This window comes from Mustela erminea, chromosome 2, assembly GCF_009829155.1.
Source record: "Mustela erminea isolate mMusErm1 chromosome 2, mMusErm1.Pri, whole genome shotgun sequence".
In the NCBI taxonomy this organism is placed as follows: Eukaryota; Metazoa; Chordata; class Mammalia; order Carnivora; family Mustelidae; genus Mustela; species Mustela erminea.
Window position 1 is genome coordinate 97,425,935 of NC_045615.1, and position 25,898 is coordinate 97,451,832.

A 25,898-nucleotide genomic window follows, 5' to 3' on the forward strand; every position below is an offset into this window, starting at 1 on the left:
GGGCCTGACCGGCCGTCCTCCCGGGTGGCATGATGTTACTTTACAGGACATCCCAATGTTTCCATCAGTTCCCAAGAACTTCCCTGAAAGCTCCTGGCCTTTGACAGCTTATCTTCCAGCCTGTGGTCAACATGGGCTGGACTAAGGCACCCCAGGCACTCAACAACTCGCACACACCCAGTCCAGTCAGCGTAATGTCCTCAAGGAAACAAGAGCCCCGGGACGCTACTAAGCCTGGGAGAAGGGGGTGGGAGTATGCTGATGTCCCCGTCACATGAAGGCCACTGCTCCAGATTCTGCTCTTCAGTGAGGGTGGAGAAGGAGGCGTTTGCCAGGTCAGCTGCATGTCAGGAGACACACCGTGTGGTTTTGTGCAGGAAACATACTGTCAGCTGTGTCAGCCATGACCAGAGGGAGCAAGGTGACCACCTATCCTGCTGACAGCACAGAAAGGACCCTGAGTCTGATATGGGAACAGGTCTCTGAGGCTTCCCTGGAAACACGGTGGTTTGGGCCCAGGGACATCCGTGCTGGCCCTCCCTGCACAGGGAACCAATGTGGGACATGTCACCCCACTCTCTGCTTTCGGGGGACTACAGAAACTCTGGCAGGAGGGGTCTGCAAAGCGCTTGGCTCACAGGCTCTGTCAGACCTCTCCAAGCTCCTGGGGGCGACTGATGGCTTCCAAGCATTAGCATTGGTTCAGGGCCATCCAGTAATCCCAGAGGTTGGAGAGCAATCTCCTGAAAATGGCCACAGGGCCCCCTTACATACTTGGGGACATTAATAGTAACTGGATTCTGAGTTCTTTTTTTCAGGGGACGCAACCTCTCTCCACCATCAAAGGCTCTGGGCCTGGACATGGGGCCTCAAAGCCTTGCAGTCATGGGTTGTGTCGAGAACAGGCCACCATGCCCTCTTGTTTGCAGAAGAGCCCTGAGGGCCCCCCACTTCGGAAACACCCATGTGTGTGTCACCTGTGTGTTCTTGAAACTTACATTCTGAGTCATGAGCCAGTCTAGGCCAGAAGGGCATTTCGGGAGCCTCAGGCCGCTGCGGGTCCCGGGAGCATGCAGGTCCCTCGATGTGTTGAGAAGTAGCTGCAGCTCAGAGTCAGGTCCCTCTGGGGGTTCAGGCTGCCTAGCCCAGCAGCTGCGTGGCCCACACCACGCAGGGACTGAGGTATGCTCCCTCTTCCTGGAAGCTATATCAGGGTCCAACCTCTGTTGGGTTCTGGAGGCAGAGGGGTGACCCAGGCACAGACGTGGTCACAGGGAGGTGTGATGGCCCCAGCTAGAGGACCCAGTGGCCCTGCTCTCCTGCCCATCCTGCCCATCCTGCCCGAGGCCGCCTCAGGTATCAGGGTGTTCCTCTCCTTGAGAGTGGCCATTTTTTAGCAAATGAACACTTCAGCTGCTCCAGCTTTTTGTAGGATTGTATGCCCGCCCTGTGGCCAGAGAGACCCCAGCCCCACGGGCCCTCAACTCACTTTCCTTTCTTCCCTTTCTCAGAGATGGAGCGGTCTCCTGTGGATACAGGCTCTGCTGTTGCCATAGCAACCAGCCCCTGCACTCCACCCACTGCTGCACCGCCCTCTGGGGAATTTGAGTCCCGGTGACGCCACTTCCCATCCACAGGGTCAGAACAGAGTCACCTGATGCCAGGAGCTCTTGTGGAAGGTCTGTGTCCTGGGGCCACCATGGGTGTTGTTGGCCCCACCAGTCAGGGCCCTCGCATTGAGGACACACATGCTCTGGCTCGGCTTTGATGCAGGATAGTCACAGAGGGGGTCAGGGACCAGAGAGCCCAAGGGAGGTGCCTGCTGGGACCAGGCCAGCAGGCACAGGTGGTACCCTTCACAGGTGTGAGGGAAGAAGAGAGGGATGTCCCATAGACCTCTGGCCTTGCCTTGGACTCCTTCCAGATCGTGCGTAGACCAAACCCAAGTGGAATCCAAAGTCAGAGAAGCCAGGTGCCACCAAACACCTGGGCACGACCTGGCCTCCAGAATGGGGAGGGGATGGCCGTGGGCCTGGTGAGGGAGGGAGAGTGCGGGGGTAGAGAAGGGAGGGAAGGAGTCGGGCCCTATTCAGGGCCCCAGCAGGGTTGGGGGTGTGTGTGCTGCCGATGAGGGCCATCCTGGGCCTGGTGCCCTTGCCCACAGCCTGGAGTGGGCACCAGGTCCACTGGGGTAGGGGGGACGTGGATGGGGTTCAGCCCTTGGCATGATGGAACTTCACGAACGCAGACCCTTCCCAGACTGAGAGAGGCCCTGGGTGCCACTGCCGGGGATCATGCAAGCCCCTCTCCCTGCCAACACTTTGAATCACCGTGCAGGGCAACACCACCTGCCCAGCCCCCTGGGGTGCAGCCCAAGTGCCCCGATACCAGGCCAAAAATCTTCCTGCACCCTCCTGGTCAAGGGTCTCCCCGGGGGTGGCAGCGGAGATGGGCTGCCCGTAGGATGCTGTAAGCGGCCCCTCCCTGCCCAAGCCAGGGTGAGCTGCAGACACCCCAACTCAGCAGCAGGAGGGCCCGAAGCCCCACTGCTCTCCACACGTGGCCGAGCCCCTCCTCCTGGAGCTTTGGGGCCAGCCTGTGGAGTGGCCATTCCTCCAGGGGAGAGCTTGTGTAGCAGACACCATGTGGGAGGAGGCTGTGGATGCCAGCCCCGTGCCCAGTGCCTCTCCCCAGCTCCAGGCCTCTGCCTTTGGGGAGAGCTACAGAGAACCCCAACCGGGACCACCCTGGGCCAGTGACAGTGGTGAGTGGGATTCTCCATCAGGGACACTTGTCCACGATCAGCCCTGGTCAGGATGGCTGGGCCTCAGGCAGAGATCCCCTCAGGGATTCAGGCCAGCACCTGTGGGGACAGCTGACCCTAGGAAGGGGCCAAGGCTTATCCTGGGGGCTGCTTTTGTGAGCTCACCTCTCAGAGGGCTGCACGTGGGGCTGCCCACCCTACTGTGTCTGTGGCCGAGAGTCACAAGGAGCACCCCAAGTGTCCCTCAAAGGCAGGAAGAAGTGGGTCCAGATTCCTCCAGATCGTAGTTCTAGAGAAGATCCAGGGACGAGGCCAGCCCTGTGCTCTTTTAAGGGAAAGCTCCCATGAGGATCTCGAGTTGAAATGACAGGTCACAGGAGGGAAAGTGCAACCAAAAAGGTTTGTGCATGAAAAATCCAAATTGATCTACAACCCCAACTCAGGTGTTCATGCACTCTACTCAACAGACACTGAGGGAGGGTCTGGTGCCTGGACACCTGTCGACTCAGCACCTCCCCGGACCCTCCATTAAGGCCCCTCTGTCTTTCTGACACATCAACCCATTTGTCTTTTTTTTTTTTTTTTTAAATCTTGCTCTTTTTTTTTTTTTTTTTAAAGACTTCATTTATTTATTTGACAGACAGAGATCACAAGTAGGCAGAGAGGCAGGTAGAGAGAGAGGAGGCAGGCTCCCTGCTGAGCAGAGAGCCCGATGTTGGGCTTGATCCCAGGACCCTGGGACCATGACCCGAGCTGAAGGCAGAGGCTTTAACCCACTGAGCCACCCAGGCGCCCCCGCATTTGTCTTTTTGAAAATAATACCTTTATTGAGTGCAATAACCTGCCCTATTTAAAGGATATAACTTGACGAGTTTTGACATGTTTGCATCCGTGAGCACAATCTAGATCATGCACATCAATGACCCCCACAGCTCACCTGCCCTGGGACCCCGCCCTGCCCCCAGCAGCCCCAGATCTGCTTTCTGTCACTACAGCTCCCCTGGCTTTTCTAGAATGTTACACAGATGCCATCACACAATGTGCAATCTTATGACTTTTTGTGTTTCTCTCACTTAGTCTAACTATCTGGAGATTCATCTGTGTTGTTGTGAGTGTCTGTCGCTAACGCGTTGTATGGATGCGGATCTGTCTGGTGACCCACTCACTCGTCAGGCATTTGGGTAGTTTCCAGTTTGGGGCTCTTACAAATAAAGCTGCCGTGAACATTTGTGCACAAAGATCTGTGTGGACACGTGCCTTCTTTTCTGGTGGGTAAATACCTAGCGGTGGAAGACCATATCATAGGACCAGAGTTGATGTGTGCTTCACTCTGAAAAAACTTGCTAAACTATTTTCCAAGGCAGTTGTACACACAGGCAGTGTACGAGAGCCCTGTTTGCTGTACACACTCATGTGACCCTCTTCACATTGACCGTGCATCTCGCTGAGCTCGCTAAGACGATTGGTTCTAGTGGCTTTGCTTTTACAGATCACATAGATTTTCTACATAGATGATTGTGTCATTTATAAATCAAGACCATTTTACTTCTTTCTTTCCAGTCTTCACTCCAGCATAATGTTGAATCGCAGTGAAAAGAGCAAACCCAATGCCCAGTCCTGGTTTAAGGGGAAGCTTTAGTCTCAGTCTTTAGCCATTAAGTATGATGTCACCCATAAGGCTCGTCAGCTTGGAGAAGCCTTTTCTATGTCTAGTTTGCTGAGACTTTTTTAAAACCAGGAATAGGTGTTGGGTTCTGTCCAATGCTTTTTCTGCCTCTGTTGAGATAATCTGTACGATTTTTCTTTCTGTTAATACATTAAGTTACAGGGACACCTGGCTGGCTCCGTTGGTTTAAGAATCCAACTCTTGGTTTCAACTCAGGTTGTGATCTCGGGGTTATGAGATTGAGCCCCCACATCGGGCTGTGTTTCGGGTTCTCTCTCTCTCTTCCTTTCCCCCTTCCTCTGCGTTCTCTCTCTCTCTCAAATAAATAAGTAAATATAATATTAAAAATACATAGGGGCGCCTGGGTGGCTCAGCGGGTTAAGCCACTGCCTTCGGCTCAGGTCATGAACTCGGAGTCCTGGGATCGAGCCCCACATCCGGCTCTCTGCTTGGCAGGGAGCCTGCTTCCTCCTCTCTCTCTGCCTGCCTCTCTGCCTGCTTGTGATCTCTCTCAATAAATCTCTCTCAAATAAATAAATAAAATCTTTAAAAAAAATAAAAAAAAATACATAGTAAGTTACATTAATTGATTTTCAAATGTTAAACCAACTCTTGCATCCCTGGGATAAACCCTAGCTGATCATGATATATATTTATATTGTTTATATTGTTGCTGGCTTCATGGAATGAGTTGGGAGACATTCCCTTCTCTTCCCTTTTCTGGTAGTATTTGTGAAGAATGGGATTTATTTCCTCCCTAAATGTTTTCTTAGTCATCTCTACACCCTGTGTGGGGCTCGAACTCACCACCCTGAGATTAAGAGTCACATGCTTCACCGAATGAGCCAGCCAGGTGCCCCCAACTAAATGTTTTATAGAATTCTCAGTGAAGTCCTCTGGGGATGATGTTCTCTTCGTGGAAAGATTTTTAATGAAAAGTTCACATCATTTAATAGGCATATTCAGGCTATCTCTCTCTGAGTGTGCTCTGGCAGTTTGTAATTTCCAGTGAATTTGTACATTTCATCTAATGTGTCAGATTTGTTGGCATAAAATTATTCATAACATTTCCTATTAATATTTTCACATGTGTAAAATTTGTAATTGTGTGGCCTTGCTCCTTCCACTAATCAATCCCTCTTTGATTCTGGATCGATCTTCTTAAAGAAACAGGTTTGGGGGTCATTATTTTTCCCTGTGTTTATTTTTTTTAAATTTCAGTGATTTCTAATGTACCCATTATTATTTTTCTTCTCTGTCTACTTTGGGTTTCATTGGTTCTCATCCTTTCTAGCTTCTTTACCTGGAAGCTAAGATCATTGGTTTGAGACCTTTCTTAAATAGGTGTTCAGTGCTGCCAGTTTCTCTAAGGACTGCTTTAACTGTATTCCAAATAAAGATTGTTATTTTTTTTTCATGTTGTCTTTTCACTTCCATTCAGTTCAAAATAATTTTTAATTTTCTTTTTGTTTTTTTTTCTTCAATCATAGAACATTAAGAAGTAGATTATTTGGTTTGCAAGTATTTGAGAATTTTCCAGATAGTTTTCTGTTAACAATCTCTAATATAATTGTAATATGGTCAGAGAACATTGTTTTGATGACTTGAATTATTTTGCATATGTTGAGACTTGGGCCCAGAAGATGAAAGACTGTTCTATAAATATGTTATTTATTTAGGCCAAGTTAGTTGGCAGTCTTCTTTCTTTTTTTCTGTTCTTTTAAAATTTTTTACTAATTTAATTTTTTATCAAATCACTAATTAATTAATTAATTAATTAATTGAAATTTTTATATTATAATAATATTTATATTATATATTTTATGTTATATATATTTTATATTTATATTTATATTTATTTCTTTGACAGAGAGATACAGAGAGGGCACAAATAAGCAGAGCAGCAGGGAGAGGGAGAGGGAGAAGTAGGCTCCCCACTGAGCAGGGAGCCTGATGAGGGGCTCGATCCCAGGATCCTGGGACCGTGACCTGAGCTGAAGGCTGACGCTTCACGGACTGAGTCTCCCAGGAGTCCAAACAATCTCTGCTTTTTAACTGGGATATTTACACTCTATGTTTAGAGCGATTATGGATGTGGTTGGACTTACTCTACCATCTAGCTATTTATTTTTTATTTGCCTGGTCTGTTATTTCCCCTCTTTTTCTGGTTTCTTTCTTTTTTTTACATTAATTATCCCATCTGTCTGCTTTGTTGCCTTACTAGATGTAATGCTTTCTTAGGTGATTTTAAAGATTTTATTATTTTTTTTTTATTTGACACAGAGAGAGAGATCATGAGTAGGCAGAGAGGTAGGCAGAGAGAGGGGGAAGCAGGCTCCCCCCTGAGCAGAAAGCCTGATGTAGGGCTTGACTCCAGGACTCCGAGATCATGACCTGAGCCGAAGGCAGAAGCTCAACCCACTGAGCCACCCAGGTGTCCCATTCTTAGGCAATTTTAGGCATTTCTTTCAGATTTATATAGGCAATGTCTCCTGTCCAGTAATATGATGACATCTTTATATAGTAAAAGAGCCCTGTCACACTGCATTGTCACTTTCCCCTCCCAGTCTTTGTGCTCTTATGGTCATACATCTTACTTTTTCATATGATATGAGCCCCTACAGTACACTTCTGTTATTTTTTGTTTTAAATAGCTGATTGTTGGGCCACCTGGGTGGCTCAGTTGTTAAGCATCTCCCTTCAGCTCAGGTCTTGATCCCAGCGTCCTGGGATGGAGCCCCACATCGGGCTGCTTGCTCAGCGGGAAGATTGCTTCTCCCTCTCTTACTCCCCCTGCTTGTGTTCCCTCTCTCGCTGTGCCTCTCTCTCTCTGATGAATGAATGAATAAATAAAATCTTTTAAAAATTTTAAAAAAAATAGCTGATTGTCAGGGCTCCTGGTTGGCAGGCTCTCAGGTTTGTTAGTTCAAGCCCCACATTGGGTGTGGACCCTAAAAATTTTTTTAAAATAAATGGTTGATTGTCTTTTAAAGAGATTTAAATAATAAGAAAAACATCTCTTTTTTTTTTTAAGATTTTATTTATTTATTTGACAGATCACAAGTAGGCAGAGAAAGGAAGGGAAGCAGGCTCCCTGCTGAGCAGAGAGCCCAATGCAGGGCTCGATCCCAGGACCCTGGGACCATGACCTGAGCCAAAAGCAGAGGCTTTAACCCACTGAGCCACCCAGGTGCCCGTAAGAAAAACATCTCTTATTGTTACTCATGCAGCTACTGTCCGTGTGCCCTTTATTCTCCCCCCTTCTTATTTGTATGTATGTGTGTGTGTGTGTATGTGTGTGTGGTTTCAGGTTTCCATCGGGTGCCCAGAGGATGCCCTTTAACATTTCTTGTAGTATAGATTTCCTCATGATTAATTCTTCAATCTCCTTATGTCTGAAAAAGTCCTAATTTTATCTTTGTTTCCAAATGATATTTTTACTCATAAAGAATGCAGGTTGGCAGGTTTTCTTTTCGCAGTATTGTAAAGAGATTGCTCCACTGTCTGGCATGCATTGTTTTTATCCAACAGGACATCAACAGAACATCCTTTCCTTTGTTCCTGTGTACAAATTTTTCCCCAGGATACTTTTATTTATTTATTTATTTAAGATTTACGGATTTGAGAGAGAGAGAGAGTATAGGAAGAGGGGCAGAGAAAGATGGAGAGAGAATTCCAAGCAGACTCCCCACTGAGCACAGAGCCTGCATGGGGCTCGATCCCACAACCCTGACGTCATGACCCAAGCGAAACCAAGAACTGGACGGTTGAACGACTGAGCCACCCAGACGCCCCATCTCTTAGATACTTTTAAGCTGTTCTCCTTATCACTGTTCTTCAGCATTTTGAGAATAATGTACATGCTTTAGTGTAGTTCTTTTCGTGCTTCTTCTGCTTAAGTTCTGTTGAGCTTTTGGCAATTATGGGTTTATGGTTTTTATTACATTTATAAAAATTCTGGCCATTTTCTTAAGATACTTTTCTCTCTCTCCTCCATGTCTTATCCTCTGGGGACTCCAATCCACCTATAATTTAATGTGTGGGGCTGTCCAATGGCTCACTAACACTGTTCATTTTTCTTTTCTGTCATTTTTGTCTCTGCGTTTCATTTGGATAGACTTTATTGCTATGACTTCAAGTTCATAATTTTTTCTTGTGCAATATTCTATCAATCACGTTCAATGTAATTCTTTATCTCAGATGTTTTAAATTTCATTCCTAGAAGCTCAATTTGAGGCTTTAAAAATCTTCCATGTCTCATAGTCAATCTTTCCTCTAGCATCTTGAACTCATGGACTGTAGTCACAGTAGGTGTGCCCACTAACTCTCACCCTTGTCACATCTGAGTTAATTTTGATTTATCCCCCCCCATATGGGTTATAATTTACTGCCTTTCTTCATGCCTAATGATTTTTGGTTCGAAAACATTTGTATCCTACATTTTGGGGGTGCTAGATGGCTTTCCATTTCTGTAAACATCCTTATATTTCTTTCTAGGATGTAGTTAAGTTACTTGGAACTTGTGTGACCCTTTTGGGTCTTGTTCTTTTTTTAAAAATTAACTTATAATGTATTATTTGTTTCAGGGCTACAGGTCTGTGATTCATCAGTCTTACACAATTCCCATGGCTCACCATAGCACGTACCCTCCCCAGTATCCATCCCCCAGCCACCCCATCCCTCCCACCCCCTCCCCTTCAACAGCCCTCAGTTTGTTTCCTGAGATTAAGAGTCTCTTATGGTTCGTCTCCCTCTCTGGTTTCGTCTTGTTTCATTTTCCCCTCCCTTCTTGGGTCTTGTTCTTAAGCTGTGTTCGGCTGGACTGGAACTACATGTAGCCTAAGGCTGATTTTTCCCTGCTACTAAGGCAAAACTCTTCTTTCTACTCTAACCGATGCCCCTTAACTTAGGGGTTCTCAACCCTGGCTGTCCAAGGCAGGCACTGTTCCCACACTCTGTGGGCTAACCTTTCTGGGTGGCTCTTTCCCTAAGTTGGGGGTAGCAGCTTGTAACCAGCTGATACCCCTGTAGGTCCCTGGGGTCCCCTGTCTGCCTAGCTACCTCCTCTCCAGGATTCTGCCCCGTGAACTCTGGCCACCTTGTCCTCGTGGGACTCCCTGCTCTACCCCTAACCCGAGGGAGAACCCTGGGGTCTGCCTGGATCCCCACTGCCTCCACTGGCCCTGGAGACTGTCTCCAGGCAGGGAGTAGGAATGGCCATTTGTTTCCCTTCTCTCAAGGATCACTGTCCTTTGCTGTGTAATTTTCTGTGTTTTGAGTGCTGTTTTTCACATATATTTATCGTTGCCCCCCCCCCTTTTTCTTTTTCCTGCTTCAGGCAAGAGCATGTGAACCTGGTCCCTCTTCCTTCAGCTGGAGCAGAAGCCTGCACATCAGCTGGTTTCTATTCCTGCCGCACTTTCCACCACCTGGCGCATTTCTCAGTCAGGACACCTTCTACTAAGATGCCATCTCTTAGTGGGGATGTGGGCCTTGTCCTGCTGGCAGAACCCCACATCTCTGCCCCACTGACAGAACCTGGCACAGGGCTGGGAGCAGCTTGTCGTGGTGGAAGGAGAATATGAAGAGCAACATATTTTGGGGGGCTCACCTGTGCCAGGCATGTGAGAGACAGGAACTCTTGCAACCTCCATGACAATTCTGTGGGTCAGACAGTGGATGGGGGTACTGAGACAGAGAGGTGAGCCAAGTGCGCTAAGTCTTAGTGATAAAGGGGCAAGATTAGAACCAGTTTGGTTTTTCAGGTCAGTTGTCATGAAGGGACAGTGGGAGCTTGCCAGTGGGAGGGCTTCCTGGAGGAAGTGGCCTGGGCTGGGCATTCAGGCAGAACTGCCTCCCACCTGGGGAGCCCCAGAAGGTGCGCCTAGGGGCCAGGAAGTGGCGAGGCAGGGGAGGGGAGCTGGGTGCCCTTTGGTGGGGGCTTACCTCCTTAGGTGCTTCCGCCAGGGGGCAGCTTGTCCTGGAACAGGGAAGGGGGCCAGCAGCACTGGGTGCCCCAGAGCCGCTCCTTGGGACTCCACTCAGTACTCTCCGGGTGGGCCACGCCTCCTTGCCCCCCTCCGACCCTGCCTGGGGCTGCTTATAGGCCCATGACCCCTCCCCACTGCCCACCTAGCCCCACGCTGCACTGGACGGCCTCGCATGCTGCCCACATCCTTATTTCTGACCACCCCCCAAACTTGAGAACCGCCTTTTCACACAGCTGCCTTTGGCGGCCTACACACCTGTTGGAGGGTTTCACGCTCCAGTTGTGTCTCCTCACAAACCTGTTCCTGAAGTCTGGGGCAGCCTTCGAGCTAGCCAAGACCCACTCCACCCACTTGCCCATTTTGTCCCAGAGCACCTGTCCATGACCCCCAAGGCCAGCTCCCCCCCGACCCTCCCTTCCCAGGAGGGCCCTGAATCAGCTCTCCTTGCTTCCTCCCCATCGGCAAGGCCTGAATCAAGTACGGGAGGGTTACTCAGGTCTGCCCTTTGGGCCCTCACTCAGGGTAGAGACAGGACAAGGCTGGGCTGGGCTCGCCTCTACCCATCCCGAAGTGCCTACACTGGTCTGGAGACAGGATTTGGGACCCTGCCTTCTCACTTGCTTGGGAAGGGTGGGCAGTCTGGGCCTTGATAGGCCCCAAACCCTGACTGTTGACACTCCCTCACCCAGCTCTCCTCTGCCTTGGGAATGTTAGTCTGCAAGGCCTCTGCAGTTTCAGTCTTCCCTGGAAGGTTTCCTGGAAGAGGGCACTCCTGAGCAGAGAGAAGCTGTTCCAGTCGGGGTTTCTGATGGAGCAGCATGGCGAGAGGGGACTGAAAGGCTCCTGCATGGGGGCAGGTGTGTTCGTGTGTGTGTTGGGGGTATTATTTGGCCAGAGTTTGTGGGAGAAGGGGATGTGGTTAGGACCCAGGCATCCAGGGCCTCAAGGCTTGTGGGGTTTATGGTGAAGGCATTATGGAATCACAGCAAGATCACAATTTTATTTATTTTATTTTTTAAAAATTTTATTTATTTATTTGACAGAGAGAGAGAGATCACAAGTAGGCGGGGGATAGGGGGAGCAGGCTCCCTGAGCAGAGAGCCTGATGTGGGGCTCCATCCCAGGACCCTGAGATCATGACCTGAGTCAAAGGCAGAGGCTTAATCCACTGAGCCACCCAGGCGCCCCCACAATTTTATTTTAAAATGATGATTGTCCGTTCCAGTGAAGCGACAGTGGAGGGGAAGCCGAGGAGAGCCTGGCCCCCTCCTCAGATCAGAAAGGTTGGGGAGGAGGCCCTGGAGGGTGAAGGTGGGGAGGCATCTGAGTGGGCAGATGCTGAGCAGGCCAGGGCTGGGGCGGGGGGGGGGGGGGCAGTGTGCAGAAAGGATACAGTAAAGCAGGCCTCCAAAGCACAGTTTCAGTCTGCATGTTCAGTCTCTGCTGACTGCCCATGGGGAAATCTTGGGCGAATTACCTGCCTTCTCTGTGCTTCTGCTCCCTCACCTGTGTCAGGTGACAGCAAGGCACCTGCCTGCCTCTGAGGATTAAAGAAGTTGTGATGTGTGTTGGTCTCTATTACTCTTGTTAGTGTCCTTGGGGTTACTATCACAGCGGCAGGCCTGAAGCCCCAGGTGGGCATACCTGCCTTCGGTCAGGGATGCCACCATGACCCTGGGCACGGGGCAGAACCTCTGTTCCCCACTTCACCAGAGACCTGTTCCCCTGTGCCAGAATCACTTGGGATTGGAGCTGGGTCTTGGATCTCTTCACTGCTCCCAGGGGCTCCCCGGGGACTTGGGCCTCGAGGGAGCCCTGCAGCCATCCCGTCCGCCCGTCCTGGGCAACCAGGGATGGCCTAGCTGCAGTCGGGGCTGGCCCGAGGTCAGGCGACTGTGGGCTCGACCAGGGCCAGCGCTGGGGGTACCAGGAGTGCTTAGGCACGGTGGCTGCAGGTATGGGGTGGGCGCCGCGGCACCCAGGGGCGCGCGGGACAGGGTGGGGAGCTGCGAGGTGGGGTGGGGGCTGGGGTGCCGGTGGGCCTGGCTGGGGTGGCAGAGACTAACGGGGCAGGAGCGGGGGGGCGTGGCGTGGCGGGGGTGGGGTGGGGGCGGGACGAGGGCGGGAAGGGGGTGGCTGGGCCGGGTAGGGCGGACTGGGACTGGGGGCCGGGCCCGGCCGGGGGCGGGGCCGCGCCCCAGGGAGCCGCCCCGCCCGCAGGCCGCCCGCACCGCGAGGGTTAAGGCCCAGAGCCCCGCGGGCGGGGCGGGCGCGCGCGGATTGGGGGAAAGTTTGGGCGCGGGGCGGGCGCGGGGCGGGCGCGGGGCGAGCCGGAGCGAACCGATTGGAGGGAAGTTGTGTCGGGGCGGGGCGCGCGGCGGGCTCGGCGCTCGCTCCGGGAGAGTTGACAAAGCCCCGCAGGGAAGGACGCCTCGCGGCGCGGCGCCCCGGGCCCCTCGCCCCGCCGCCCCGGGACCCCGGCCCCGGCCTCCAGCCCCTGGACTCGACCCCTCCGCCCGCGCTGCCTCCGGACACCCACCTCGGCGCCGGTCCTGGCCCGAGCCGCCCGCGCCCAGGTAGCGCCGCCCCGTCCCGAGGCCGGGCCCGGGGGCGCGGGGCGCCGGGGTGCGGCGCCCGGGGCGGCGATGACCGCGCAGCGCGTCCCACGGGCCCGGCCCTGAGCCCCGCTGCCTGCCTGCCCCGCCGAGGTGAGACCCTCCGCGCGCCCGCGACCCCCGGGGGGCCGACTGGGAGGGCCTGCCGGGAAGGATCGGGGTCCGGGGTCCGGGATCTGGCCGGGGGCTGGGAGGGTCCGGGTTCCGGAATACAATGTGCGAGGCCGCCGGGCACCGCACGCGCCGCCGCCGACCCTGCCCGGCCAGTGGTCCTGTCCGCGCCCCGCCCCCGCCCCTGCACCCCACGTGGGCCCCCCCAAGCGCAAATTTGTCCGCTAATGGCGCAGGCGATTATGTGCGCGGCCGCCGGTGTTGTGTGTCCCGCGGGCAGGGCCCGAGTTACAAGCGCCAGGAATCCAGACGGTGTTTAGAGACGGGGGGCGGCGGGGGAGGCCGGTAATTAGTGTAAACCCTTTGTCTGCCTTTGATACCCGCGGTGCTCCCCGCCGCCGCTTCCTCCGCCCGGAGCGCTGGCAGGGAGGGCGGGGAGGCCCGCACCCAGACCCTCGCAGCCCGGGACTGCGGTGCTGGCGGCCCCGGGGCCCTAGTCTAGAGGGTGGCGACTCCTACCCTGTACGCCAGTGACCGACCCTCAATACCTCCAGGTCCGGACGGGCCAAGATGACGCCCAGCCCCACGTTGTTGCTGCTGCTGCCGCCGCTGCTGCTGGGGGCCCTCCCGCCGGCCGCCGCCGCCCGAGGTGAGTCCTGGCGCCCAGCCCGGCGCCCCGGCCTGCGCCAGCGCCGCCCCTTTCCCTCCCGGGCCTGAACCCTGCCACAGTGCCGGGCTGGCGCGCGTGCCTGCGCCCCGCCCCTACTGGCCTGGAGCTTGGTGGGTCTTCTCACCCTCTGGGCCCCCAGGCTCAGCCAGAAGGTACATCCCCCCTTTGCCCGTGGGGTGCCCCAGCTCACCCCCAGCTCACCCTTGGGACTCTATGCTCACTGAGGGGGCACATCTCACCCACAAGGCCCCTCTCACCCAAAGATCACCCCTGCTCACCTGTGGGACCCCACACTTGCTGGTAGAGTGGACTCTGGCCCCAGTGCTTCTCAGGACACATGCATGTCTGTATGTGTACCTGAGGTTGAGGGCAGTTGGTTACCCTGAGGATTTTTGTGGGGTAGGCTGTTTGGCACAATGAACCCAGTTAGGCCCCTATGAGGACCCAATTAGATCCAGAGACCCCCATGGTGGTCAGGGTGCGGTTTGGGGACAGTGGGGACATTGTTAGTGTTTGAGACTCATGACCCAGCCCTGTGCCCTGAGCTGGCCCATCCCTGGGAAGATATAGGGTGGGGGGCTGGGGGATTGAGTGTCTGGAACATGGAGTTGCTGCATGGTGTAGGGGTGGGGGCTCGTCTCCAGGCAGACCCAGAGGACCACCTGCTTCAGGCCACATACTGTGTGTGGGTGTGTTCCATTCCAGGACTCAGATGCACGCTCACACACCTGATGTCCCAGTGGGCAGGCCTGCAATGTCTCCCGAGGGACGCTCGCCCCTGTACCCAGCCCCAGCAAGGTACAGCCTTGGCTGACGGGTGATGGGACATACGCGTTCACGGACTCCCGCCCGCCATCTTCTGCACTGGCCTCTTCTCGGCTAGGCGGGCCCTTTGGCCGGGCCAGCCCTTTGGGTGTGTTGACCACTCAGGAACGTCCCTGCCCTGTCCACCAGTCCTCTGAGGCTTCGCACCCCTCCCCCCGCCACCCAGCGGGTACACCGAGCCCAGCCCGGCCTTATATGGGCACGTTCGGGAGTTGGGTGGCAGGCGGCAGCCCAGGTGGGCCTAATGCCACAGTACCCCCCCGCCTGCCCGGCTAGGGACTGGCCTGGTGGCCTGGTGGGGGCTGCCCAGGCGTGGTTGGGCCTGGCAGTGTCCTGGGCACGGCAGGCACTCAGGTCATATGCAGCAAGGCCCCCCCGCCCGCCAGTGGCCGGCAGCCTGGATTCTGATCCCTCTTTCATCTGCTTGGACTCCCCTCGATCCCACACCTGCCTGTCCTCTGGCTGCTCAGCCAGGAGCTCTGGAGGCCGCTGGCCTGGCCTGGTCATTGGCTGGATCCTGACGCAGAGTGGTGGATGGCAGCAATGGCGGCGGGCAGCAGCGCCTGCCTCAGTGCCAGGGGGCCCTGGAGGGGCCACACCCAGCTCTCTTTCCCTCAGCCTTGGCCTTGGGACTGCGCCTTGACTCCAGCCTTGGCCCTCATGCCGGGTGTGCACTGCCCTGGCACCCACTCTCCAAGGGCAAGGTCCTGTGTGGCTTTGGGGGTGGGGTATGAGGCCCCTGTTCCTGAACAGTGCTGGCTTCCCCTCCAGCCTGGCCTTGAGGGGCACGGTAACTCTGGGCGCGCCCCCAGAGGGCCAGGCTGTTTGCCGAGAGCCGTCTTCCCTGTGCGTCACGCTCTCCACAGTCAGCCCGTCTCTACACTAGATCATGTTTTCAAAGTTCTTCTTTCTGAAAGTTTCACAATCAGGGTGGGTTTGTCTTCAACAGCTTTTTCCAAATTGGAGGGAAGATAGGACTTGGGTTTCTCACAGTGGGAACTCCAGCAGCTCCGATGACCTTGCCTTTCCCAGAGAGCTCTAGAAGAACTTGTGGAAGTGCTTGTCGGGTTTGAGCTTTTCCACAGGGGAAGCAGTGGACAGGTCTTTGGACAGCCAGCCCTCGAAGTCACCTTCCTGTCCCCTGGACCGTGCTGGTGTGCCCTGGGAGGGCCGAGCGCCGCCCCCGGGGCCGGGTGCTGGCTGCTGGCTGCCTCACGCCACCGGCATAGTGACTTCTTGCCATCTGGGCTGTGTTGGGAAGGGCCTACCAGTGTGTGTGAGGGCGTGCGGAGGACGCGCGGCCGTCAGGAGGGCTGTCGTCGTGTGCGTGTGCGCTGGCTGACCTTGCTTGGCCTCTGGCCAGGCTGCAGGGGCCTCCCCCAACCCTACCAGGCAGCCCCAGCTGAGGTGGATGTGCGGGAGCTGGGCCCAGGCGCTGTGAGGTGGGGATGCAGGCCAGCCGCCCCATTTATGTCTCGGGCCCCACTCCTGGAAGAGAAAATAAATCACTGTCCCCTCTGGGGGGAGGAGGGAGCCATGAACAAAGTCGCCTTTGGCTGGGCCTGGAAACTCCTACCGCAGGCTCCTTCTTCATTGTGCGGGAATCAATGGGCCTTCAACCCCCGCCCAGTGCCATGGGGAAATGTTGGTTTTTCCCAGCAGTGGCCTCAGCCTCCGGCCTGGGGTTTGGACACTGCTAAGAGTGCTGGCGGAGGCAGGCGGTGGTCCCGGTGGGCCGGGAATCTCGCTGCTGGCCGCGTTGCTGCTGGTGGCGGGCCTTCTGTGCCATCCACGTGGCCGTAGCCCTGGCATGCCCAGGACACAGCCTCTGGCCCATGCTGCCACCCCACCCTGCCTGCCATCTGTCTTTCTAGTGGTGGTCACTGTGTGCTCCTGGTCAAGCCTGTGGGTGTTCAGTGTGGCTACTCTTGGGGCCCGAGGGCAGTGGGGGCCACTGTCCTGGGCTAGTTCAGGCTGGGTCTGCAGCCAGACGGTCCACAGTCGAGGAAGTCTGGGGGAGGGAATTGGGAGCATAGGGAGAGACGTGGGTAACACAGACCGGAAGGAGGTATGGGTACTGGTCAGGTGAGGGGAGAATGGCCTCTGGGTGGGGGAAGAGCGTGGGCAGAGGTGGGCGGGTCGTACTGACCAAGATGGACATCTTGGGGCCGCAGACGCCCTGGTGTAGCTATGGGGACCAGGAGTGGGAATAGGCCAGGACTGGGCTGAGAGGTTGGTTGGCTAGGGTGCAGGCAAAGGGGTTGGGCACGTCCTGGGTGATAGCTTCCTGTCCCCAGTGAGTTGCTGGGCCAGGGCCTTGAGGCTGGTGGGCCTGGGTCCCTTTGTCCCACAGGAACTGGCCTCGTTGGGGAGAACCAGCATGAGGCAGGGGCTCCCAGGTCTGTCCCTGGAATGCAGGGGACAGTGTGGCAGGGAGGTGCTCCAGCCTGGGGCCTGCTGATGCCCAGGGCTTCCCTTTGTGGCAGGAAATAATGACTTTCTTCCCCAGTGTGTTAGAGATTGATACAAGTCCTGCACTATGAAGAGATAAAGGGGCCTGGGGCAGCAGGTGGTGGAGAGGGAGCTGTGCCCAGCTCTGGCCTGGGACTGCCCTGGGCGGTGATCTCCTCTGACCCTACCATGCTGAGCCTCAGGACACTGAGGGTGTCAGTGGTGCCACTGGCTGGCCCTGGCACTCTGTAGCAGCCTGCCTGGTCCGGTGGGGACCGTGGGCTTCACTGTGGAGCCTGGCAGCGGGTGCTGTGTGCCCTGCAGCCTGCGGAGATCTCAGGGATCCCAGTGTGCCACAGCCTCGTACCTATAGTCTGTCAGCAAGAAGCTGGCTGTGGGCTGTTGGCTGGGACCCTGGGGTAGGTGAAGCTGGTGTGGGTGGGAGTGCGGGGCTCTGTGGCCTGGGGCTTAGGCCCTCACAGTGAGGAGCAGCACTGGTGCCAACCTCTGACCTGGGGTTCCAGGCTCAGGAAACACCGTGTCACATGGGTTCAAGCCCATGGCGGGCAGGACCCTGGGTGCGCTGGGCCTCTTGTCCTGTTACCCTGTCCCCTGGGTCCAGCACCAGCTTGTGAGGGAGACCCAGGGGACCAGGTCCTTCTTCACTCTGGGGCTGGGGCTGGGGCTGGGGCTGGGGCTGGGCCCCTCTAGAGAGGTGGTGATGCTAAACCAGTTCTAGGTGCATGATGTTTTTCTGAGGTGGGGGAGGGGGGCAGGGGTCAGCTTGGAGTCTGTGGACTTGGCAGGCTCTGGATGCAGCCACCGGGGTATGCCAGTGAGCCCTCTAGACTGGTCCTAGGGCCATGGGGTGGGTGCCGTTAGCTGTTGGCCGTTCCTGTGGGGACCTCCTCCCCAGGGCAGCAGCCTGTCGGGGAATGCTCTGTGGCCCCCATGTGTGTCTTGGGAGTGGCAATGAGGAGGAGCCCTGGTCAGGTCTGGGCTGGAGGTCTGCCTGGGGCTTCCAGGGCCAGGGACAGACCTGGAGGGTCCCCCCACCAGCCTGTTGCCTTCCATGGTGCTGCTCCCCGGGCGGTGTGTCAGGTCGGACACCTCGAACAGCTTGCTGACTCAGTGGGTCAGGCTGTCCCTTTGTTGCACCCAGACGGCCTGGCTTCTGGGGCAACAGCCCGCCCTGTGGGTCCTACCAGTTCCATGGGTAGATCCCATGGGTTCAGCCCCCAGGGGCCACCCCGGGCCTGCTGGTGATTGGGAGCCCATGTGTGTGCACGCGTGTACCAGAGTGGCTCAGAACCAGGGTGGAGGCTGAGCCCTGCCTCTCACGGCTGTCCTGGGGTGGTCTTCATCTGGGCCCCCTCTTTTTAGCCTCCCAGCCCTTGTCCTCTTGGGGGAGGGCACTGGCCCCAGGTCTGCCTCTGCGTGGTGTTCACCCACCAAAGGGACCAGCATAGGGACCCCCACTCTGCCGGAGAGTGTCCCCCTGCCTCTGCCAAGCTAGACGGGACCTACCTCGCTTCCCTGCCCCCCGTCAGGCCCTGTCACAGAGTCCTTTGAGTCCTCTCTTCCAGACCACTTGACTTCTCCAGGAAGAGAGGGCTCCAGTGGCTCCAGCTGGCCATCCGAAGTCCCTTCCCAGCCAGTCCCAACAAGGTCAGCCTGATGGCTCCCCAACCAGCCAGAGAGTTCCTTCTAGGCTGGCCATTTCCAGGGCTTCTCAGGGCTGATTGGGAATGGAGTGAGCTCTGATGTACTGACCAGCTGATTCCTGCAGCCCCTCACTTCCACCCATGTCCGTGGCCCCTGTGTGGGCAGTGTGGACTGGCACTTAGGGGCCCCCGGGAGAGCTGGTGTCTGGCCCAGCTCCTCATGAAGGCCGCTTGGGGTCAGCAGGTCATGAATGCCTTGAGCGGCGGAGAGAGGGAGAGGCTGACATGGGCAGTGCCCCCACGGCCAGGCCCGAGACAGACCTAAACAGGACAGGGGCTCGGGTGTGGTTCAGATGGAGCGGCCAGAGCAGGCCACCCCAAGAGGGGCACTGCAGCCCCCTAGGGGGGTTGGGGAGGGTGTTGGGGAGAGATACCAGGAAGGGATGGGCAGCATAGAGGCCGTGAGGGTTAGGGAGGTGTGGGGGGCTGCACTTCAGATGGCCCCCGAAGGTGTGTGGAAACTGCATGGGCTAGACTGCCACTGGGGTCCTGTCCCTAGCCCTCCAGCATGTGTCACCCCTCCATCCGTCCCAGCTCCCCTGCTCCTTCAGCCCTCCTGGGCTCTGCTGGGATAGGAGGAGCATCAGCTGAGGTTATAGTGTTTTAACCCTTGAGCAACTGTCCTCACGGCAGGTGGGGCAAGGGGGTCTCTGGTGTGGGGAGTTTGCCTCTACTATTGGTGTATGACTGTGTATGTGCGTGTGCCTGGGAGCCTGTCTGTGGGTAGGGTGTGTGTATCTGGGGGGCAGCCCATGTGTCTGAGACAGTGTCTGAGGGATAGCCTGTGTCTGGGGATAATATCTGGGGGACAGCCTGTGTGTCTGGGGACTGTCTGGGGGACAGCCTGTGTGTCTGGGGGATAGCCTATGTGTCTGGGGACAGCGTCTGGAGATGGCGTGATGAGGTGGATGTATGGCACCTGAGTTCTGGGTGGTGGCTGGGAAGCCTAGAGGTGTAGGCTGGATATATGGAGTCTTCCTGGTTGCTGCCCCCTGACCCCTCCCCACACCCCCATTCTAGTATGTTGTCACAGCTGTGGGGATGGGGTAGGGCGGGCAGGAGAGAGGGAGGAGAAGAGGGTGTGGTGGTCCTCTCTCTGCCTACCGTTGCTGTTCAGCCCCCTTGAGGGGTGAGACCCAGACCCAGCCTCCATTTACCCCCTCCACATGGCCATCCACATCCTGCCCATGCTCCCCAAAATTCCTCAAGGCTGTGGCTTGGGGCACATGGAAGGTCAAGGGCTTCCTGGAGGTCGTGCTTGTGGGGAAGGTGCCTGTGCTGAAGGATCCAGAGACTGCCCTACAGCTGGTGGGAAACTGCCCCCGCTCCGCCCCCTGCACACCCTCCAGCTGCCCATCTGCCTCAGGTCTTGCCTCAGTTTGCCTCTGGCTGGGTGGGTCGGGCACCTGACCAGGTGGAACAATGGGGGCTTGTGTTTCCTGAGCTAAATATAGAGCCGTGGCAGTCACACTGGCGGCCAAAATCCCCAGGAATCTGGGGTGGGGGGGCTCCCTCCTGTGAGCCTGCTGGGGTCTTTGCAGAGGCAGGGGTGGCGGGGGCAGGGAAGGCCCGGCTCAGGGGGAGGGGAAGGGGGCTGTTTGCTTTAGGATAAGGCTGGCTCCGGCTGGGGCCTCTGGCTGCCTGCCTGTCCCCCTGTCCTGCATGCAGGCCAGCCCTCAAGGCCACACCTCCGTTCTATCTGGCAGTCACTGGGCTCTGTCCTCCTCTCTGCAGTGGCTGAGGGGGCCTGTGGCCTCTGTGGCCCAGTAGATGCCCCTGATCCCCACTCCTTACACCCCACTGCCTGGTACAGGGAGGGGCAGGACTGCAGGTGCCCCTCCTGGCCCCGGAAGCGCTGTCTGTTGGGTCCTCTCTCTGCCACTGACGCAGGCTTCTTCCAGGATGGGGCCAGGACAGGAAAGCCCGGGGAGAGAGGGATACCGTCTTAGCCCCCGACGATTGCCAGGCAGTGTTTGGGCCTGTGTGGACAGCCAGGTGTCAGTCAGCCTGGGGGCAGGCTGAGGGGGTCCCCTTTCTGTCCTGCAGTCTGGGGTGCCCCTTTGAATAGTGGGATTGCAAGCAGTGACAGGTGTTAGACAGGGCCTGCCTGGGAGGAAGGCTGGGACCCTGGGCACAGTGGGGGGCCTCAGGAGAGCCCCACAACTGTCTCACTGTGACTTGGTGGGTGTCTGGGGGGCCCCATATGCAACTGAGAAATTTGGGAGAGGTAGATCTCAGCAGCTGCTTGCTGGGGCCCTAGGGGCCTGGAGGGAGCTGGCTGAGAGTGCAGGGGTGGCCTGGGGCCCATGTTAGGAGCCCCATGGCAGGAGTGGGGGGAACCTTAGCAGAGGCAGAAGCATTCCTGGGGGTGTGCTTGGTGGGGTGGGTGGGAGGGTAGGTGGGGCTGGGTAGGGCCCTCCCCCACCTCAAGCTCCCTTTTCCCCAGTGGGCATAGAGGGCACAGAGGGAAGGGCCTGGTGTTGCTGTGTCCCTGCTGTGCCCCCTAACCCTCCGTCCCCCTAGTAAAGCCGGGCCCCTCTCTGCCTAGACCCTGGGCTGTCAGCTCTCTCCATCCGAATGGGGGCCAACACCCCCTGCCCTCACCACCAGCAGACCAGTGGCATGGGGCTACACTTCGCACAGGTCCCCTGGGGCTGGGAGATGGTGCACAGGAAGCTGCCACGAGCCTCTGGAAAGCCCAGGGACGCGCTCTGGGTCCTGGAGGGGAAGGCCGGCAACACAGCCAGCTGGTACCTACACACCATAGAAACACCAGCTGGTTCTTGAGAGCACGTGCTGCCCGCAGGCCCCATAGCTGTGCATCTCAGGGCGGCCACCGGCCGGCTCCTGGGAGACCAGGACACAGGATTCAGGCCATCCAGGCCCTAGTGGCCACGGTGTGTAGTGAGCACCCCTGGCCAACAGCCAGAGGGCGGGATCCTGGGAGCTAGACCCCGGAAGGGCAGCGGGGTGCCCGGAGCCATCTGTTCTGGTCTGGGTGTACGGTCAGTGGGGCGAGTGTAAGGGCTCAGCGCCCCCTGAGGTCGCCCCAAGGTGCAGGAGCCTTGGGGCTTGGCCAGGAGGCAACCCCACCTCTCTGGGACGCCGGCAGTATCCTCTGCAGCCGGCTAGCCGTGCCTGCTGGCTCTGCACCCAGGAGGCACCGAGGCTGGCCGTGAGCTGGGACAGGGCTGGGAGTGGGTTTCTTCCTGCTGGTGACTTGGGCTTCTCCTATTGGGGGACAGTGGGCAGGGGGCTGCCAGCCAGACAGGAACCCTGCTGCTTGCCCTTGGACCCCAGGGACTCGGGGCATGCCGCCCTATCGTGCCACTCTGCCCAGCCTCCTGCCAAGGTGCCGCTGGCATCAGGGAGGCCCTTGGCCAGGCACACATAGCCGGGCACTGACCGGACCATGAGACACATCTGCTTGTGCTACACGGGCTTGGTGCTGTGTGCCTTGCCTGTGGGGAGTACATGGGGGTCCATCCTGGCTCGCCTGTGGACGCGCAGCCTGGGTGAACCGCTCTGGCCCCTCTGTATCCTGGCTCCTCCGTGACATGATGTGATGGCACATCCGGGGAGCTCAGATCCCGGCAGTGGCAGGATCCAGGAGACTGCTGACCCCTGCGGGCTGGGGCCAGGGCCCAGGGCTTCAGACCCCCACTGCCTGGGCTGGGCAGGCAGGCAGCTGACGGGGGCTCCCGCACGCAGGCCTGCCTGCACTCCTAACCACTGGCCACCCGCCCCTCCCTGACTGAGCCCTCTGTCCCACCCACAGGCCCCCCGAGGATGGCAGACAAGGTGGTTCCAAGGCAGGTGGCCCGGCTGGGCCGCACTGTGCGGCTGCAGTGCCCCGTGGAGGGAGACCCACCGCCACTGACCATGTGGACCAAGGACGGCCGCACCATTCATGGCGGCTGGAGCCGCTTCCGGGTGCTGCCCCAGGGCCTGAAGGTGAAGGAGGTGGAGCGGGAGGACGCCGGCGCCTATGTGTGCAAGGCCACCAACGGCTTCGGCAGCCTCAGTGTCAACTACACCCTCATCGTGATGGGTCAGTGATGCCCACGCTGGGGCCATGCTGTGTGAGCCCAAGTCCACGTGAGCCCGGGAAGCAGACCTTCCCTGTGCGGCCCCACCCCACCCCAGTGCTGCTACCAGGAGGAGACCTACCTGCCGGCCTTCTCCAAGCCCAGGACAGGGGCCTGACCTCTGGGGCCACCACCCCCAGCCTGGGCCCTCCTCCTCAGGCCTGTGCCATGGGGTCCCCAGAACCTCTGCTGACGGGGAGACCCAGGCTGGCTAGGGGGTGGCAGGAGTGAGCATGGGAGAGCCCCAGGGTGGTGGTCTTGTGAAGGGCCTGGCTGGGAGGCCAGGCCTTGGCGTCGGCTCTGACTTTGAGGCTCAGATTTCAGAGTTCAGAGGGGCCGCCAAGGGCCTTGTGTTCTCTTCTGCCTCTGGGGCTCTGGTGTGGGGGCTGGCGGGGTCCCCAGAGACACACCCATGACTCGCTGGTACCGGGAGGGCTCCTGGGCTGGGTGCCTGGAGGTGGGGCTCCCTGGCAGCGACGGCGCCCCATCTCGCAAAGGGGGCGAGCTTGACTTGTGCGGCCCCCTCCTTGGGTCCCTGACTGGGTGGAGGAGGCTGTGACAGGAAGGGCATTCCTTGGCCTGCCCCACCCCCACTGGGCCCCCTGCTCTGGATCGTGGAATGGGAACACGGCTGGTGTCCCCCCCCACTGTCCTCTGAGAGGGGAGGGTGACAAGGCGGTATGTGAGCCATGTCAGCTCTCCAAGGCCTCGGCCCCCTTGATGTGGGCTAGGGTTACCGCAGCTGCCGGGCGGGCCCGGCCCCCTCCTCCCACTGGGCCTGCAGACCCCCCGGAGCCGGGGGGGCTCTGTTGGGGTCACCTGCACCCAGGCAGCGGGCTGGGCGGGCAGCTCTTGCCCAGCTGTCTCTGGGATTCTGAGAGGTGGGTGTGCCCTGGGGGCGCGCATGTGTGTTTGCAGAGCTCTCCCAGCTGGGCCAGAGGCCAGGGCCTGGGAACTAGCCTGGGGTCGGGAGGGACACTGTTGGGGCCCCCCTCATTGCTGTCCTCTCTGCAGATGATACTGGCGCAGGAAGGGAGCGTCTGGGGCACGACGGTGCCTCTGGGGGCCAGGAGGATGCAGCCAGCAAGCAGTGGGGTGAGAGGGGGTGGGCATCGCCGTCCTCCCTGGGCATGGGTGGGGGTGGCCTCCCAGTGTCCTGCTCACCTGTGTGCTGGCCATTCCACAGCGCGGCCCCGCTTCACGCAGCCCTCCAAGATGAGGCGTCGCGTGATCGCTCGGCCCGTGGGCAGCTCTGTGCGGCTCAAGTGTGTGGCCAGTGGGCACCCACGGCCCGACATCATGTGGATGAAGGACGACCAGGCCCTGACAGGCCTGGAGGCCGGGGAGCACAGGAAGAAGAAGTGGACACTGAGCCTGAAGAACCTGCGTCCCGAGGACAGTGGCAGGTACACGTGCCGTGTGTCCAACCGCGCAGGTGCCATCAATGCAACCTACAAGGTGGACGTGATCCGTGAGTGCAGGGGGCTGGAGTTGGGCGGGGGTGGGGTGGGGGCGGCCCGAGGTGGTGCCGACGACCCGCTGTGTCTCCATGCAGAGCGGACGCGCTCCAAGCCCGTCCTCACGGGCACGCACCCCGTGAACACGACTGTGGACTTCGGGGGCACCACATCCTTCCAGTGCAAAGTGCGCAGCGATGTGAAGCCGGTGATCCAGTGGCTAAAGCGTGTGGAGTATGGCGCCGAGGGCCGCTACAACTCCACCATCGATGTGGGCGGCCAGAAGTTCGTGGTGTTGCCCACGGGGGATGTGTGGTCGAGGCCCGACGGCTCCTACCTCAACAAGTTGCTCATTGCGCGCGCACGCCAGGATGATGCCGGCATGTACATCTGCCTGGGGGCCAATACCATGGGCTACAGCTTCCGCAGCGCCTTCCTCACCGTGCTGCCAGGTGCGCCCCCTCCCTGCTCCCACCCCAGCTACGCGAGGCGCCCCATGAGGCCATGGGCTGGCTGGTCGCGGGTTGTCCCGGGACCCGTGGCGACATTGCTCTCCCCACCCCCATCCTTGGCCTCTCTTGCAGACCCCAAGCCACCAGGGCCCCCCGTGGCCCCCTCGTCCTCGACCACCAGCTTGCCGTGGCCTGTGGTCATCGGCATCCCGGCTGGAGCTGTCTTCATCCTTGGCACTGTGCTCCTGTGGCTCTGCCAGGCCAAGAAGAAGCCGTGCACACCCGGGCCCACCCCGCCTCTGCCTGCACACCGCCCGCCCGTGGCCGCCCGCGACCGGGCCGGGGACAAGGACCGTCCCATGCCCCCCAGCCTCGGCCCTGCCCCTGGCGTGGGGCTGTGCGAGGAGCTCGGGCCTCCGGCGGCACCCCAGCATCTGCTGAGCCCGGGACCATCTGCCGGGCCCAGACTTTATCCCAAACTCTACACAGACGTGCACACGCACACGCACACACACACGCACTCGCACACGCACTCGCACGTGGAGGGCAAGGTCCACCAGCACATCCACTACCAGTGCTAGCCAGTGCCACGGGGTGGGGCCCCACCCACCGGCCCTGCGGGGCCCAGGGTGGGGCGGCGGGCCCGTGTAGGGCAGGCGGCTGCGCAGAGAGCTGGGGCCTAGGCAGGAGGCACAGTCAGCACCCTGGGGCACCCTGGGGCACCCTGGGTGACACACACATACCTCTGGACACACACACACACACACACACACACACACACACACCCCTCAGACTAAGACACCTGGGAAGGTCTGTGCCGGCAACTTTGTAGTGTGCATGTAGCAATGGGCTAGTTGATGAAGGAACCCCTCGCCCCATGAGGAGGGTTCCACAGGGGCCACGGTCAAGCCACCCCTCCCCGCACCTGGCAGGGGGTCTGAGAGGACCCTGGCCAAACCCCCGAGCCCTGCCCCATGCCGGCTGCCGTGTCCCTACCCAGGTCTCCACCAGTGGCTGGCTGTGTTTGCCAGTACCTGTCTGGGCATTCCCCAGGCTCCCAGGCCGGGAGGTCAGGCAGAGCAGTC

General features: G+C 58.3%; 1 protein-coding gene across 1 annotated transcript; it reads left to right on the plus strand.

The window, feature by feature from the left end:
• The first annotated feature begins 12,821 nt into the window (after nt 1–12,821).
• On the plus strand, nt 12,822–25,672 carry FGFRL1 (fibroblast growth factor receptor like 1). Its single transcript, XM_032333542.1, has 7 exons — nt 12,822–13,128; nt 13,701–13,795; nt 22,595–22,867; nt 23,919–23,999; nt 24,091–24,375; nt 24,460–24,813; nt 24,946–25,672. Exons 2-7 carry the CDS (start codon nt 13,717–13,719, stop codon nt 25,392–25,394), a joined length of 1,521 nt encoding a protein of 506 aa, XP_032189433.1. The 5' UTR covers nt 12,822–13,128; nt 13,701–13,716; the 3' UTR covers nt 25,395–25,672.
• The last annotated feature ends 226 nt before the right edge of the window (nt 25,673–25,898 follow it).